General features: G+C 38.6%; 1 protein-coding gene across 1 annotated transcript in view; it reads right to left on the bottom strand.

Moving 5' to 3' along the window:
- LOC124164534 (progestin and adipoQ receptor family member 4) overlaps window positions 1-15561 on the bottom strand; it is an 83946-nt gene that overhangs the window by 17625 nt on the left and 50760 nt on the right. Inside the window, exon 2 of the mRNA XM_046541896.1 lies at window positions 9045-9327. Coding sequence (XP_046397852.1) covers window positions 9045-9327 — 283 coding nt within the window. The remainder of the gene's footprint in view (window positions 1-9044; window positions 9328-15561) is intronic.

The following is a 15561-nucleotide window of genomic DNA, read 5'->3' as shown; positions in this document are numbered from 1 at the left end:
TGAGGCTAGGAAGAATTTTCTCGATGATAGAGTGTTATCGAGTTTTCAGCTGTGTGAAAATCTTGATAAGCTCCGACGTTTCAAAGGTATATTCTACCACCGTCATCAGGGTTGAAAGAATGAGGCGTGGTTTTAATTTGTAGTCTCCTGGGTCAATGAATAAACACGACACGTTGCTGAAAGAATGGAATATTTTGACCAGGTTGAAAAGCCGATATAAGTAAGATAATGAAAAATCCCTATCATAGATTTTAATTAAATCAGTTCTTCGCGAGCATTAAACTTTATTTGTAAACTTGTTCTTGAAGTTCAGGTCATCTTTTTTTATTAATAAAAAAACATGTAATACAAGGTCAACGTTTCGGAAATTTATCATCAGGTTGTCCAACCAATCAAAGCAAAATATCAAATGCACAATTCCCGGGATTTTACAGGGATAATTTACAGAACCCCAGATTAATCTTAAGTAATAACTATGATGGATAAGATTCTTTAGAAAACCCAAATTACTTCCATAATTTTAAATGATATTATATTTATTTATCTACAAAAAAAGGAATAGGTTAATTAACACACATTTTAATTAAAATGTATTCAATGCAAACCGAGAAGCAGCCTCGACGTCATAAGTTAATGTTGATATCACCTTGCATTCTCTTCTTAGTGTTTTTGAATCTTACTTGAGCCTGGACTGCTAGACGTTTCGCTTCTGTTTTCTACTCTGACATTCCACGTTTCGATGTGGCAGTGGCACAGAGTAGATACATATCCCTACTCTGTGGCAGTGGTAAAAAATCTACTATAGTACTGCTCTTAAAATTACGACAACAGTCAACATTTTATGTGAATTAAAATAGTTTGAAATTCCAGGTTGGAGCAAAAATTCATGAATAATTCATGGATAATTCCAGGTACAAAGAATTCATGCAAAATTCCCATTTTCCTCTGTCGATGGACATCCTGGTGGTTTTTCATTTGGTGAAAGAGAAATTCTTAATACCAGTATTAGATATAGATGACTTAAGAAAATATTGGATTTTTTAAGAGTAAGATTTTTAAAATAATGACTCAATCTACGTTAACACATCCATTTCTAAACAGATTCATTCACTTAGAGGAAATAATCAGGGGAAGTGGCAGAGGTTGTATCTTCGTATCCTTGCGGCTAATTACTGCCAAATCTCCGGAGAAAAATTCCTGTTCGTAGTATTGACAATACTCAGCAAAGTTGTGGAGCATGAAAAATAACTGTAATTCAATCGATTATCATGGTACCTAAACGTCTAGTACTAGGTCACGAAAAAAATGCGGGAAGTTACGTAATTAAATGCACCAACGGCCTCCTGCCAGTGGGTGTGCGAACCAAAATTAGCTCCAAGGACCAGGTTGAAATAAATTGATAAATGAACAATTTCATCTTAAATTATCCGACGACTTTTAATAATTATAATTTTATGGTCGAATGGATCCCTTCATCCCTTTCCTCAATAATTCAATAAGTTTTTAGTAATCATACCGACCGATTTCTATTTGGAAATCTAATGGCCTCACCCTCTGATTTCACCGATGTCAACGAAAGAAGAACACCATGCTGGCTCATTCACGCGTCGTAAACCCCGTGGAGAACTTAGGGGGAATTATGACAAAGGAATGGCAAACGAGGGAAATATGGTATGGAAAGGGAGACATATGTGCGAAATTAGTCACGATCGGACTCGATCCCTCCCAGAACTTAACTACAACTACCACAATAAAGCTCAGGGTGGTAATAAGTGCTTAGTAAGCGGTGAGTCCAAATATGCTCAAAGATAGGAAGAGATCTAACAAATGAGCCAGAAAGAAAACACTCCGACACACAGTGGGCTAAAATCGAAAAAATATGGCCAAAACCTCAAAAACAATTTTTTTGAGCTAGGGAGCTGTAACTTAGCATAAATATTCCCAAACACATTTTGCATAACATGTTAGATTTATTCTTTCCTGTACACTCTCCTAAACATTGAGCAAATTTAGGGAAAAACGACCACCCTCGATTTTACCCACCCTTGCCCCTGATTATTCTATTTTGAAGACTTTCGCGAAATGAATTTCTCGTGGTTACCGTAACGTTGATCATATAGGAGATTTTAATTAACAACAAAATAGTGATCTAAACTCGAAAACAAGTCTACAAATATAATAAGCGATCGAGAAGAAACCTACTTATATTGAAATTATTTATCATATTAAAATTTTCATTATACATTCTTTATTATATTTTAGTTAATGGAGATTAAATTACCACTTGAAACGAACGATATCAAAAATGAATCGTAGGAATTAACCAATCGAGCCCATCAGGGGATACGTCATCTGGGATTTTTTAAATGTAAATCTTTGGTACATTCGCAGAGGCCGCTTCGGTTTATGTTTACTCAGAGATCAGCACTCTTGGGGAAGACCTGCCATAACATGTCGCCCGTGATTCCTGCTCATTTTGAGTCCGCGTCGCTTCTCCCGCGCTATGAACTCGAGGGTGATGACTGCAAGCAAAGCAGACTCGTGAGGCACAGGAAGTATCTCATCCTCGATGATGACGGTCGTGTGTCGACGTCGCTTTTGAATAGGGTTTTTGTCATATTCTAGCCGCCGTCGTGACCCAATGTGATATATTGATCCTCCGTCTATTTTGGATGGCGGGAGACGTGTGTGGGTGGCAGGTAGTGGAGGAGGAGGGGCAGTAATGAAGAGAGAATTTTAGAGAACTGCTCGGGATGGACGACCTCCGACGCTAACACCAACTGGCGGTCAGTAAATTAACTATTGTCAGTCTCTAACGATGACTGATAACGATTTGGATGAAGAATCTTGAGTTTTTCCCGGTGGACGACTTGATCGAATTCTTCTCGGGTTTTCAATCGGGTTAGGGCCTGCATTTTGTAGGCCGACGTTTCTTTGGGAGACTTTCCCAACATCTTCAGGGCTGATCTGCTGATGTCAGTAGTGTTCCGGTATATATACCCTCCTCCTTCACCTAAGCGGTTGCTGATGGTTTCGATTTGTTGTTGGCTTTCCCGCCTTCTTTATGTACAGGTTCCAATTGCTGCAGAGATATCAAGATTTCCATCTAAGCAGCACTTGGAACTAGCCCAGATGAAGGAGGAGGGCTTACATACCGGAACACTGCTGATATTGGCATCATAAGCCCTGAAGATGTTGGGAAATTGTCCTAACGAAACGTCGGCCTACAGGATGCAGACCCTAACACGGTTGGAAACCCGAGAAGAATTCATTCAACTCCATTTGGGATTCCTTTTTTTCTAAAGTTTCACTTTCCAAATAGATAGCATTGAAAGCCTCTTCTTTAGCACTTACCTGCAACAATACATTACAATTCGGTCGCCAGTACGTGGTATTGGTCAATCCCTATTATTATAGTGATACATGAAAATCGCATATGCGACAAATGCGATACACGTGAATAAATGCGACATAGGCGCGATGACCGGAGTTTTATGATATTTAAACAGCACATTTGCCTTTGTCGATGGTAAAATTCGTAAATTTAGACCGAGCCCACCCTTTGCTACGCCACTGAACGTTGGGCCTTCACTGCTTCATACATGGTTACATGTATTTTCATCGGTGGCTACTATAAAGGTTGAGAGAGAACCCGGGTTGCTTCTGCGATGTTAAGCAAATGTTTAGTGCCATCTGCCTAGAAAAAACTGGGTTTGGTAATGCTGCACTCTACACAATCTGGGCACCAGTTAGCATCGTGGATGCAGAGAGTTATTTCAGACAGTACAATCTAGTAGTGCCCTGACAGGCACAACCAGTTGAAGTAAGAAAGTGTTGAAACTTGTTCAATGTTGATGCTCAACTTGTGTAAATGATATTCAGGCTACTAATATCATTTTTAATTATCTACTTTATATCTTATTCCTTAATGTATTATTACTATACCCCATAATTATTTCAACTATTCCTTGCTTTTTCAAATAACTTTGTTTCATCACACTTTTTCGTCAACTACAAGTGATACATTATGAAAATAAAGAAAAAAATAGATGCTACAAAATGCTATAAACTTTAATTTGAAAGCGCTATAATATTAAAATGAAAGTGCTATTTTCACGTATCTCTATCTATTAACACCATTCATTTTATGCGGAATATATCTTGGGTTTCCGTCCGGGTGATGAGGTCCACGCCCATCAGTCTCCTTGGGTCCATCCCTCCATTCGGTACGACTCCATGAGGGAGGAGGAGCTCTCTCACCTACTTCAATTTTTAAATGAACGTGCCTGTTAATCCGTGGCCATTATGGAACCTCTTCAGCGTGGAGGAACACCCATTTTCCCTCGCTTCTCACCACATTGGGGCGGATGTTATCGGTCTCTCGTGTCAGCAAGAAATGAACCGAGTTTTTTTTTACATTCTCTCGTAGTTTTCCCTCAGAAAAGATATCGCCATCGTCATCTCCAGCCGTGAGCACGTACGCAGAGTCGGCGCAGATATTGTGCGCCCTCATTTTTGAGTACGAATAACTAAATAACGAACAGAGAGACCACTAATTGCACCAAAATCATCCTTGTTCAATTCTGCATTAATTTTTAGTATATTTTAGCTTAAGAAAAGCGTTTGATTAGTTATCGCGGTTGCAGAGAAAACGAAAATAACCTTTTTTGAGAGTGTTCGCGCGAAGTACCAACTTCGATAACACATACCATGGATATAAGTAATTTGATTTTATTATAACCAAAATAGATTAATTAATAGAGAAATATTCTCTCTTTTAATGCTGTAAGTTTCAATAACGTATCAGGTACGGAAAAATAGCTGTTTTCACGTTTTTAAATTAGAAGTGTAATTATAGATTCGTTTTTGGTATTGATTTATCCGAATGGTCACAGCGTTACTAATATGCAGCTATTTGTATCTATTGATATTTATACTAACCAAACTGATAGTCTTCTGCAGGCTATCCTCCTTACCTAAAAATATTCATGAGGTTGTTGCCTCTGAGGTTGTTGGCTTCCTCGATCCTAGTTGCCATGGAAATATAGTTGCCGTAGTAACGAACCTGGAAAACGCGGCCCCGATACATCTCGAATTGACTTTTAGTCCTTGAGGATAGCTGGCGGAGAAAACTCTCGTTTATATCTCCATAAATATCATTCGGTAAAAATCAAATGCTCTTTCTGACGTTAAAGACAGTGAAATATTAGTAACAATGTGGAAATGCATATTACAGCGCTATCCAGATCGAAATTGTGACGTCCCAACTCTTTGATTGAAACTAACATCATTTATAGCAAATATGAGTTAATTACGAGAACATAAATTTGGTTGCAATGACATGAATCGCTTCCAAGTTATTGTGAGCTTAAGCTGGAACATCGCATGTGAACCATGCAGAGAAGTAATTAATTGTCAGAGATGGAGAGTTGCTGATTGGCTTAGTAACCGGTTGTAACTTAGTTACCGTATACTATTACGTCATGGGTCATTAAATTATAGCATTTTATATAGAAATGTAACAATGGGGAACATGCACAATTTTTTTAAAGTAATGGAATAAGAAGGCCTCTAACTGAAATGTACTCGCCGAAAATTTCGCGAATGAATAATGCTTTTTAGCTGAGTTATGAATCTTTAAAAATTGACCGTCATCGGCTGCTTGAAAACACGACGTCATCGGAGCGTGACGTCACGGCACGGTATCCACTGATGACAGACTGAGGAAGTGGATAGAAAATCGATCTACGAGAGCTCAAATGGAAATTTGGCGAAAATAATTGCTGTTTAAACGATAAAATGCAGACTGTGAATATTTTGGGTAGCCAAGGCGTTGTTGAAAAAAATAAAGGGGATTGTTTGGGGAGATTTGGAAGGATTAAATGAAAATATTAAATAAGTTGGTTGTAGATTGTGATCTACGTTGGACACCCACATCATTTGGTTAGTGGAATAAGTATATTGCAGCATGGATATTCAATAGACAAACGTGTGAAAACCATATATATCGTATTTAGTGCCACGTCACTCAAGCACCTCTATTTTCTCGCCGGAGAAGGTTTTTGCTTGTGCCCCAAACGACAAAAATAAGAGAAGAAAGTGGTTGATGACCTACGGAATGGAGTTAAATATATTATTTACACTGTCAACGGGATATTTCTCAACGTAAGTACACTCTTGAACCAGGGTTACCGTGGGGTTTTATCAAATCACCAGTATTTCTCGGATGCCCACCAAATTTATGATGTATCACTCATTTCACCTTGTAAATAACCCTAGAAATGTACCTAATTGTCCGATTGTAGGATTATATACATAAAGGAAGGTGGCTATTCATGAGAATAAATACTGATTACAATTAAACCACGGGGAAAAAAAGGAGTATATGAGAAGTATGTGGCTTTTGGTAAGGCAAAATAAGTGTTTGCTGCTGGGATTCCCCTTAAAGTTCGATGCCTGTCAACGCAAAATCTAAAATTTCGTGGGTTTCTGTTTAAAAAACAGGAACTTGAATAAGTACAGCGTAAATAGTACTTGAAACTTATTTCTGTGTCTATCAAATACTTTTTTTACCTTTTCACGATCATTTGGATCTCAACTTTGGCCGATTAGGGAAAACTATCTAAGTTCCCCATGGTAGGTAACTAAGTAAATACATAAGATAGATTTTCAGCTTGCAATAGATATAATATATCGTAATGGACAATAATTTTCATTAATCGCGTAATTATTTCCTTCCTTATTTTACTCCCGCATCGCGCTAGTGACGAAGCAATCACTGTTTTTCAGAAAATTAGCCGCCATAAGGATGTCGACCAAAAGCAAACTGAGGTATTGTGCCTTCTTAAATCCCTCTTAAGTCAGTTTATTCTTTTAGGAACTACTACAAAGCTCGACGAAGATTTTTACTTCGATATCTTGCATCCAAGGCTCTTACACTCTACTCTCTTAGCGAATTGAATGGTGTACCGTGCGATGACGTCAGAGGGCGTTTCAGGTCACGTGACTTCAAGCGATTTTCGAGCATGTTTAATCAGCATTTATTGACGTTTGTGGAGTACAAGGAGAGTTTTGGCTTATATATTTGGACTAGTGAAAAAGTTTTCTCAATGAGACTAACTAGCATGATGAACAAATTTCATGCATGTTCCCCATTGCTCGTACACTTCGTATTGTTTCCCAGAATAAATCAACATATTCACTATATTACAGTACCAACGTGCCTTGACCAAGAATATCACTAAAATGTGTAAGATTATTCACAATATATACATGCTTCTTCAGGGAATGCAGCTGCAGTGTGTTCCTATGTTTTAATAATGAATAAATTGGTGATGGTTTTCCGGGTTTACACCGCGTTGTATCAACGCGGTGTAAACCCGGAAAACCATCACCAATTAACTAACCGCGGAAGCCTCCGTAATAATGAATAAATTGTTTTCAAATAGTGGCTGATAGAAGATCATATATTATATAATCGAGAACTTTTTAGGGCATTATAGAAAGATTTATAGAAAGATAACTGAGGATACAGAAAGAATACTGCATCTGAATTTGTAAGTGTTGCTAGTTCCTCGTTTATATATTGAAATTGGCAAGTGATCATAAATTTCATATAGTAACTGTAACTAAGCGCAATTCCTTTTAAGTGGTGCTTCTTCCGGATTTTTTAAATTTCCAATTCGCTGAATATCATCCACAGATATCGATACAACGGAATAATTGTCCCACCTCTCCGAATGAGGGGGAACAATTGCCCATCTTGGGAATTACTTCTAACGCTCCCTTTAAATGCGCGGGAAATTATGCAAATTTTAGTTTTTTCTCAGCTCATTTAATTGAGATTAAACCTTAATTTGCATTAAAAAATAACCGAGCTCAATGTACCCCGCTAATTCTCTCTTTCTTCCCCAACACCGCCACCTTCTTTAGCTCTCGTCTCCTCACCCACTTTAACCCCGCCCTCCCCTGGCTGGTCAGATAACTATCCTCACAGGAAAAACCCTCGTCCCAAATCAAGGCTGCCCCCCTCCTCTCACTATTCCATTCCGTGTTTAACCCTCACCCCCGCCCTTTCAACCAGTCATTTTCCTTTCCGATAGATGTCCTCACTGTCACTTGTGTACTTTGTGTATAAATGTATGATGCATGCAAGATCAGTCACGTGACGATGTAACCAAGTTACGAAACCCGGGTCGTGCCCATAATTAAATAACAGTGAACCTTACAAAGTTTTATTTCCTTACTTCCAATATGGAGAGGTTTCACAAAGTAAAGCCTGAAGTTATTAGTTATATCTTATATAAAAGTTTTAGTACTTCAACAAGCACTCTCATTTCGTTAAAATTTTGTGCATATTTGCATTTAAAATGCATGTTAGTTAGCCATTTTGGGAGTCACGGTCTTTCTTTAGCTAATCTCTTGCTCATTGTAAAAAAGGGAGATTTGCGCCTTCCGCGGATGCCAGGAAGATTGAAACGGGAAAGTCTAAGATTACGTGATGAATCTGATTTGTCTAATTATATATATTTTTTGCAAAATTATGTTCAGTATCTAGAATTCGTTTCGAGGAAACCGGTCTTGTGCGGCAGGACTGGTCCGCTCTTTGGCGCTTGATGGCGTTGGTTCGGGATTGGCTTCAGTCATTAATAAGAAAAAAGTAGATGAATTATTAAAAAATAATAAGAGAGAAGTTCAGCAACATAAATCTCGGGGAAAGCATCAAATCTTATAAAATTTCCTGTTTCGACTGCCCTTAATGGTACGGTAGTTGGGGGTTGCAATTGGCAAGTGATCACTAATTTAATATAGTAAGAGCAACTAAGCACAATTCCTTTTAAGTGGTGCTTCGTCCAACTTTTTTTATCACCTATTCGTGGAATATTGTCCACAGAAATCGATGTAATCCAATAATTGTCCCACATCTCCGAGTAAGAGAGAGCAATTGCGCATTCGGCCATTCGTTTCATGACCACGGGTTTTGGTTACGGCGCAGTCACCTTCAGCGAGCGCTCTTGTTTACACTTTCTCTGAGCGTGTCTCACCGTGCGTCAGGATGTTGATGGTCTCGTTGTGGAAGTAGAAAAGGCTGGCCACGCTCCCCCAGAAGGAGAGGAGAGGTCGGTATCCGCCCAGCACATACGGGTTGAACTGCAGGTGGGGCGGCATGTCGCTCCAGCGGAGCAGACCGCCCTCACTGGCCCCGTCCCCGACACTGCCCCCGCCATTGCCCGCGCCGCTGCACGCGCCGCTGCACGCTCCGCCTCCGACCTCCGGCTCGACGGCCGTCGATCGCTTCCTGACCTGGCACTGTGTCGTCCCCGCTCCCTGCAAAGAAACCAAAACCAAATTAAAATCCAGCACATTTTATTATTCCCGTCAGGAGATTGGTCCAAGAAACAAAGCACGTGTCGAAGATGTAAAAACTTTCGCGGTACATTATTTGTCAATTAATACAACCTTTGGGTTGATTGGGCAAGGCGAATGTTAAGGACTACCATTAGCACTGAAACATTCCCCGGCAGTGGGGAAGAAACGTTGACTTTTAAGCCAGAAGAAGCGGGTTAACCCAAACGTTTTATTAATTGATGAAGCATACGTCATTTTCATAAAAAGTTTCAAAAATTGATTTTCTAATGATATCGTTCACTCACAAACAAGATCTCATTTCATAGTAAAACGGTGGATGAAAGTGAAAGATACTCTGCGAAGAAAACATTCGACCATTTGTTCGTTAGTGCAAGATCGTGGAACCGCGTGTGCAACCGCAAAATATACCACCCTCTTTTTATGAGTTGGTGACATCGCGACATTAGAGTTCTGGTTCATCTACTCGTTTAAGGTAAATTTTTCATTGAGACGATGAATCGCACATTAGAGTGTTTATATAAATATACAATAGACCACGAGAGGCACATGTAAAGGATCGAGGCAAGATCTCTCGATTCCACAATAGATTTCTTTAAAACTTAGCATATTGAAGTAGGGGCAAAGCTACATGCGCTATATCGCGGAGAAAGAAGGGAAACACTTAATGATTACAAAATCGTATAATTCCTTTAATTGGACATCTTTTTCCAGCAAGAAAGCAGCGTGTTAACACCGAATCACAACTCGGGATGAAAAATTTGAAGGACTTGTCAAAGAGTATTTTTTCTTTACTTTTACGAGATAACCAAGGCTTTAATGAGAATTATTTACCAATTCTTTAATTATTTATGCTCCTTCGCGTTCTCATGAGATTTACCCTAAATTTATGGATTGCATTTGGGCATTATTATTTCACCAAAATCATGTTAGTGGCTCAATCTGATACTTAATCACTTTAAGTAAGCTGTACCGGTATGTCCGGTAATAAGTAAATATATTCAATATACTTACCCTAATTTTAAATTCACAGATCTGTGAGATCAATGGTAGACAAATTGAGTCCGTGGAAACTCATCACAAGAAATCAACTAGCACTTTCCTCAAGATGCCCCAGCGCATAATAGTCCGAAATCGGAAAAAGCCGGACTAAAGTACAAAATGGCTTTTTTTTTATAAAGTCTTAAAAATTAGCGTAAATACTCATGGATGATTGAAAATTATGGATTTATACGACATTTTACATAAATTTGATCCGTTGCCGAGATACAGTAGCCCAAATATGACCAATTAAAAAAAAAACGCGCGCGTTAGTTTACGAAGTATATAACTCGGCAAATTTACATCACAGTGTTAATTAGAAATTTATTAATAATACTTATAAGAAATATTGAAAAAAAGTTTGCGACCAAGGAAATGAGAGCGATTTTGCGATCGCGCGTCTGTCTGAGCTACGCGACGCAGGACCCTGAGGCTCGGTAATAGCGGTCGATTTATCAAGTTTTTTTGAGAATCAATTCTTAGAAATCGTCATTTGAAGCATGGCACATGATAAGTATTGAGTGGTAACTATGTCTTTTTTTCCGATTTCGGACCGCTGTGCAGCGGGATAATTTCCCCGTGCACGATGTGCCTGAGCATCGGGTCGCGTTAACATGGCATTTACGGCTTCCGCTGCTGGTAATTTAGCCGTTTTTTCTCTCATCCACACTCTTTTTATGGGTAGACTGTAGTGTCATTATGTTCAGCGTATTTTTCTTTAATATCCAAAAACCCTCTTGCTTTTTTCACGTTTCGTAAAACTATAGTGACGTATACGATATAACAACCGGCTCAAATAATGCCCAAAAAGCTCAGTCGGCAGGGCTCAGACCCGCTGCGGAGAAAACGTCAATCTGAACTTGAAAATGTTCCGCTCCTGATTTATTTTACCCCAACAAATTCTTAAGTTTTTTTCTGCGTCATATCAGTTTTTTCTGTTGATAATGACATCCGGGACGTCTGAAGCAGTCAAGGCGATATCACTAAGGGTGGAAATCAGAAAATGTTGTTTACAGTTTACTTTGCAGTTTTCATTTGACTAAAAGTGAGGGGAAAACCGTGGCCATTAGTTGGTGGCACCGTGTCATTGTTTTTATGGACGTCAGGATTTATTGTGAACTTCAAAGAAAGGCACGCACGTACGCTTCTTACGTAACTCATTTTTATCATATTTTTCACTGACAGTTCAACGCACATCAAATATGCTTCAACTTTTGATTTCACCACTCCATGTGATGGCCGAGAAGTCCCTTCGCCCCCAATTTCGTTTGATTCGTTGTCTTTTGCTTTGAATGGGACACCGAAATGAGGTCGCGGTTTATGTAGTTATAGTTTATTTTCTTGGGCGTGGCCACGATATCAAATCAAAGCCTTCAATATTGGGTGGAGTTCCTCCACAATGGTCGCATCCAGAACCCAGTAAAAATCGCGAGGTTCCGGAAAATACTTTCACGGGAAAGGAAACAATATCCGATTTGGCACCCGTGCCAATCGGGTTTCTGGAACAGCCAGGTCAACCTCGTGCTTCATAGGGCTTCATTTAATTCCGTGAATTACATAATTTTTTAATCTGTTTCTTTAAATCTATAGAAGATTCAATGTTCAATATACCCTCTTCGTTAATAAAGCTAATTAAGGTCCTATATTGCAATGAAATAACTAAGATCAAACTCAATCAAAATTAAGTGTACTTCTAGCACTCACATGGTCATACGAACATTTGTTTTCAGCAGTGCCCGCTTTTTCCTCCTCGAGTTACGAAAAACAGAATGAGAACATAATGAATAAAATCTTCATTTAAATTCTTTTTGAATGGAGATAGCATACACTTACAGTTAGTGCAGTTTAAACTTCACAGAAGTCAATAAAGGCGTAAAGTCGGGAGAAGCAAAAACTGGCTCTCTAATTTGTACCAAAATATTAGATCAACATACATATTTAAGTATTATGGCAAAGAGATCTTGCGGCTGTTATTATACATTTACTTCTGCGGGAGAAAAGTGGAAGTCGGCCCTCGACAATGGGGCATTTTCAAATGTGTTCACCGTATTGCAAGTCAAAATGGCTGCTCGTTGTCTCGGTGCCTTTGAGGAGAGAATTAGCTAGGTAGAAAAGAGAGGTTATCGTTTGTCGATTATCCTCTATTTCGATAAGATATTTTGAAACTTTCACGAGAATGTGAATTCCTTTGCTTCGGTATGGAATTTAATGATTTAATTATAATTGACTGATTATTTTTAATATACATTTTTAATATACAAATCTACGTACATCTTTGGGCTATGTCGAATGAGAATTTTTAGTGGCGTCTAAATCGGTTAAAGCTTATTTAATCGTATTAAAAGTTCATGGGGTTACTATAAACAGGAATCCCCTAGGAGATGATTCTCTCGATCGGCTGCATTTTGCCTGTTTTTTGTTCATTAAAACGAACATAACCATCTTGAAAGTTTTAGGTCACATATAGAACGTCGTTTTTAACGTATTTCTGTATCTGAAATGTTAAAAAAATCACATCTTAGACAATACCGAGCCTAAATTGCCAAAATTGAGAGATAGCCAAATGTTGACAGGGTATACTTATTAACCCCATAGACTTTTAAGACGATTAAATAAGCTTTAACCGATTTAGACTCCACTAAAATTCTCCTTCGACATAGCCCACAGATGTACGTAGATTTGTATATTAAAAATAATCAGTCAATTATAATTTAATCATTAAATAAAAAGCGGCAGTTTTCGCGATCTTTTAACAATCAGCTACGTGCATACTATTGGAGATATTGACCAGATGATATCTAGTTATGATGAAGGTGATCTTATTTTCTCTGTTGCATGTGAAACATTTTATTTCCTCCAATTTTGGACATTATGCGGAAACTTTGAATTAGGACCACTACCATGATGAACGTGAAATAATATCATTGGCATCTAGGAAGCATTAGGAAATATTTTTACGACGAAATTAAAAATCACATGTGATGAAAGTTATTTACAAGAGCTAATAAATAAATCTCTCCTTTTGTTCCTGGTCCCATGATGGTATATCAACAAGAATAGCACGTATATATATGAGTATAGTTAACAATAAATATAGGAATAGAAAATATGGATAAGCCTAAAATTCTTAAGTCAACATTTTTCCAACTAATTTAGACGACAACAGCGCCATTTACATGAAAATCGCATGAAATGTCACCCTTCATTGGCTATTTACTCAAAAAGCATTGAATTTGAGAAGAGGAGAAAGTTAACTCCCCATATTTTGGATTGGTTTTTAGTTTCATATCACTCGCTATCCCTTGACTCCTGAAGTTGACCGAGATTTTACAATTTTAATTTTTTTGGGCAAGTTTGAAAGTCAAAGGTGAAAACTTTCGTGAGTTATCGTGTCCTCAATAAGGTGATACAGAGTTGTCTGCCACACGACGAAATCACCAGCCTTCCATTTCCTTTTCGACTGTCCAGTTGTTCATCTCCTGCCTCCCATTTCATTACTGTCAGGACGGAGTGGCCACGTCCAGCCTATGATGACTCCTGTGGACGAATTGATCGGAGATCGATGTGCAGCGGCCGGCTCTTTGCCCCGCTCTAATCCGACCGAGGTGAGTTTGTCCTTCTCTTGCACTCCGAATTGAATAACGGCCCTCGGGCTCGACCTGTTTTGGCACAGGATTTCATTCGTCGCGGAAATTAGAGCGTCGGGGCCTTGAGGGGGGGGGGCAGGAGGGGTGTCTCACTTAAGGGGGTGGTGTGTGTGCTTTCGCCTGGGGCAACTGAGACATATGTGCCCTATTTAACCACCAGAGAGTGCCCGCGGCGGCGCCACCGCAGGCATATTTGACCTTGGAAGGCTGCGGTGGTCCGCATTCATATATCTACTCGGTCCAAAAATGACAATTTTCTTTTCCGACGCCTTATTGGCCAATGGGGTTAATGATATTCAGTTCCTGTGCATTTCTGCCATTATTGGAAATCGTTGATGTTCGAAGAAGCTCGTGAGTATGGAAAAATTTAGACTTATCTCAATGGGAATTAAGTTTTTGTTTACATTCAGTTATCTTCGAGAAACGTTTGGATTAGAGCAGTAAAATTTCCATTAGAGCTTATTGTTTATTTGTCGTTCAACTATTAATTTTAATTTTTTAATTAATTAATTTAATTTAAATTAATTAATTTAATTTTTTTCAATAATGCTCGCTGTTAACCTTGATTAGATTTACTATTCACAAACGTGACGTGTTTTGTTACTTTCCAGTCAACTGGTCCGGGTGAAGATTTTTACTCCAGTTCAAAGCCTGGTAAAATCTGCCTATTTACTTTTCTTGAGCTACAATGCTTGCGGTTGCATTATTGGTGCAGTGATAGTCAGCGCTCGGCGAGAGTAAATATTTGGCAGATCATCCATTGAAATCCTCGATCAAGTCTTATGGTGAACGATTCGTGTACGTATTTTGTTTCAACGTGTGGATTTTCATGACCACACCATTGAACGTATATATCGAAGAAAACTTTCGCTGCAGTTGATGAAAAATTTCTCGGGATTCCCACCGGGTGTGGTATTGGGTTAATTCTCCCAACGTTGCAGTTGTTTACATTAACGATTTAAATGATCAATGACATCTAACGATAACAATAAGTGTAAACTAATATTAGGAAAATATTTAGGCTGAATACATGTAGTCGTTGGCGTGTCTTTGTGAACGGACTGATTGAATATTTTCCAAAGAAAAGATTTCCATGTATTTTCTGTCTCGTCGCGGCAAACACTCACAAGGCTTCCAGTAGTACCGCGGGATTTAATTTCGCGCCTGCACTGTCCCTTGCGTTGGCAGAATACGCGTATGGCTTCAGGGTTTAAGACCATGATCTCGCTTTAACAAATGTCATTATCGTTTCTTTGACTAACTCGCGTGATTACAATGACTTGTTTTTTTTAGAACAAATGATGGTTTGTTTCTATTTCTGGAAGGTTTTTTTCTTTCAAATTTGATTAAACACCGCCTAATTCAATTCATACATTTAAGTATATCCATGAATACGCACAAGATAATGAGTATGTTTCACGTCAATATATTACAGTACATACTATTTAATATAGGTATATCGTTGTATCAATGATTATTGCGAAATATTTACTTTAATACACCGATA

Source organism: Ischnura elegans, chromosome 8 (assembly GCF_921293095.1).
Source record: "Ischnura elegans chromosome 8, ioIscEleg1.1, whole genome shotgun sequence".
Classification (NCBI taxonomy): domain Eukaryota; kingdom Metazoa; phylum Arthropoda; class Insecta; order Odonata; family Coenagrionidae; genus Ischnura; species Ischnura elegans.
This window is presented reverse-complemented; position numbering and strand designations above follow the sequence as displayed.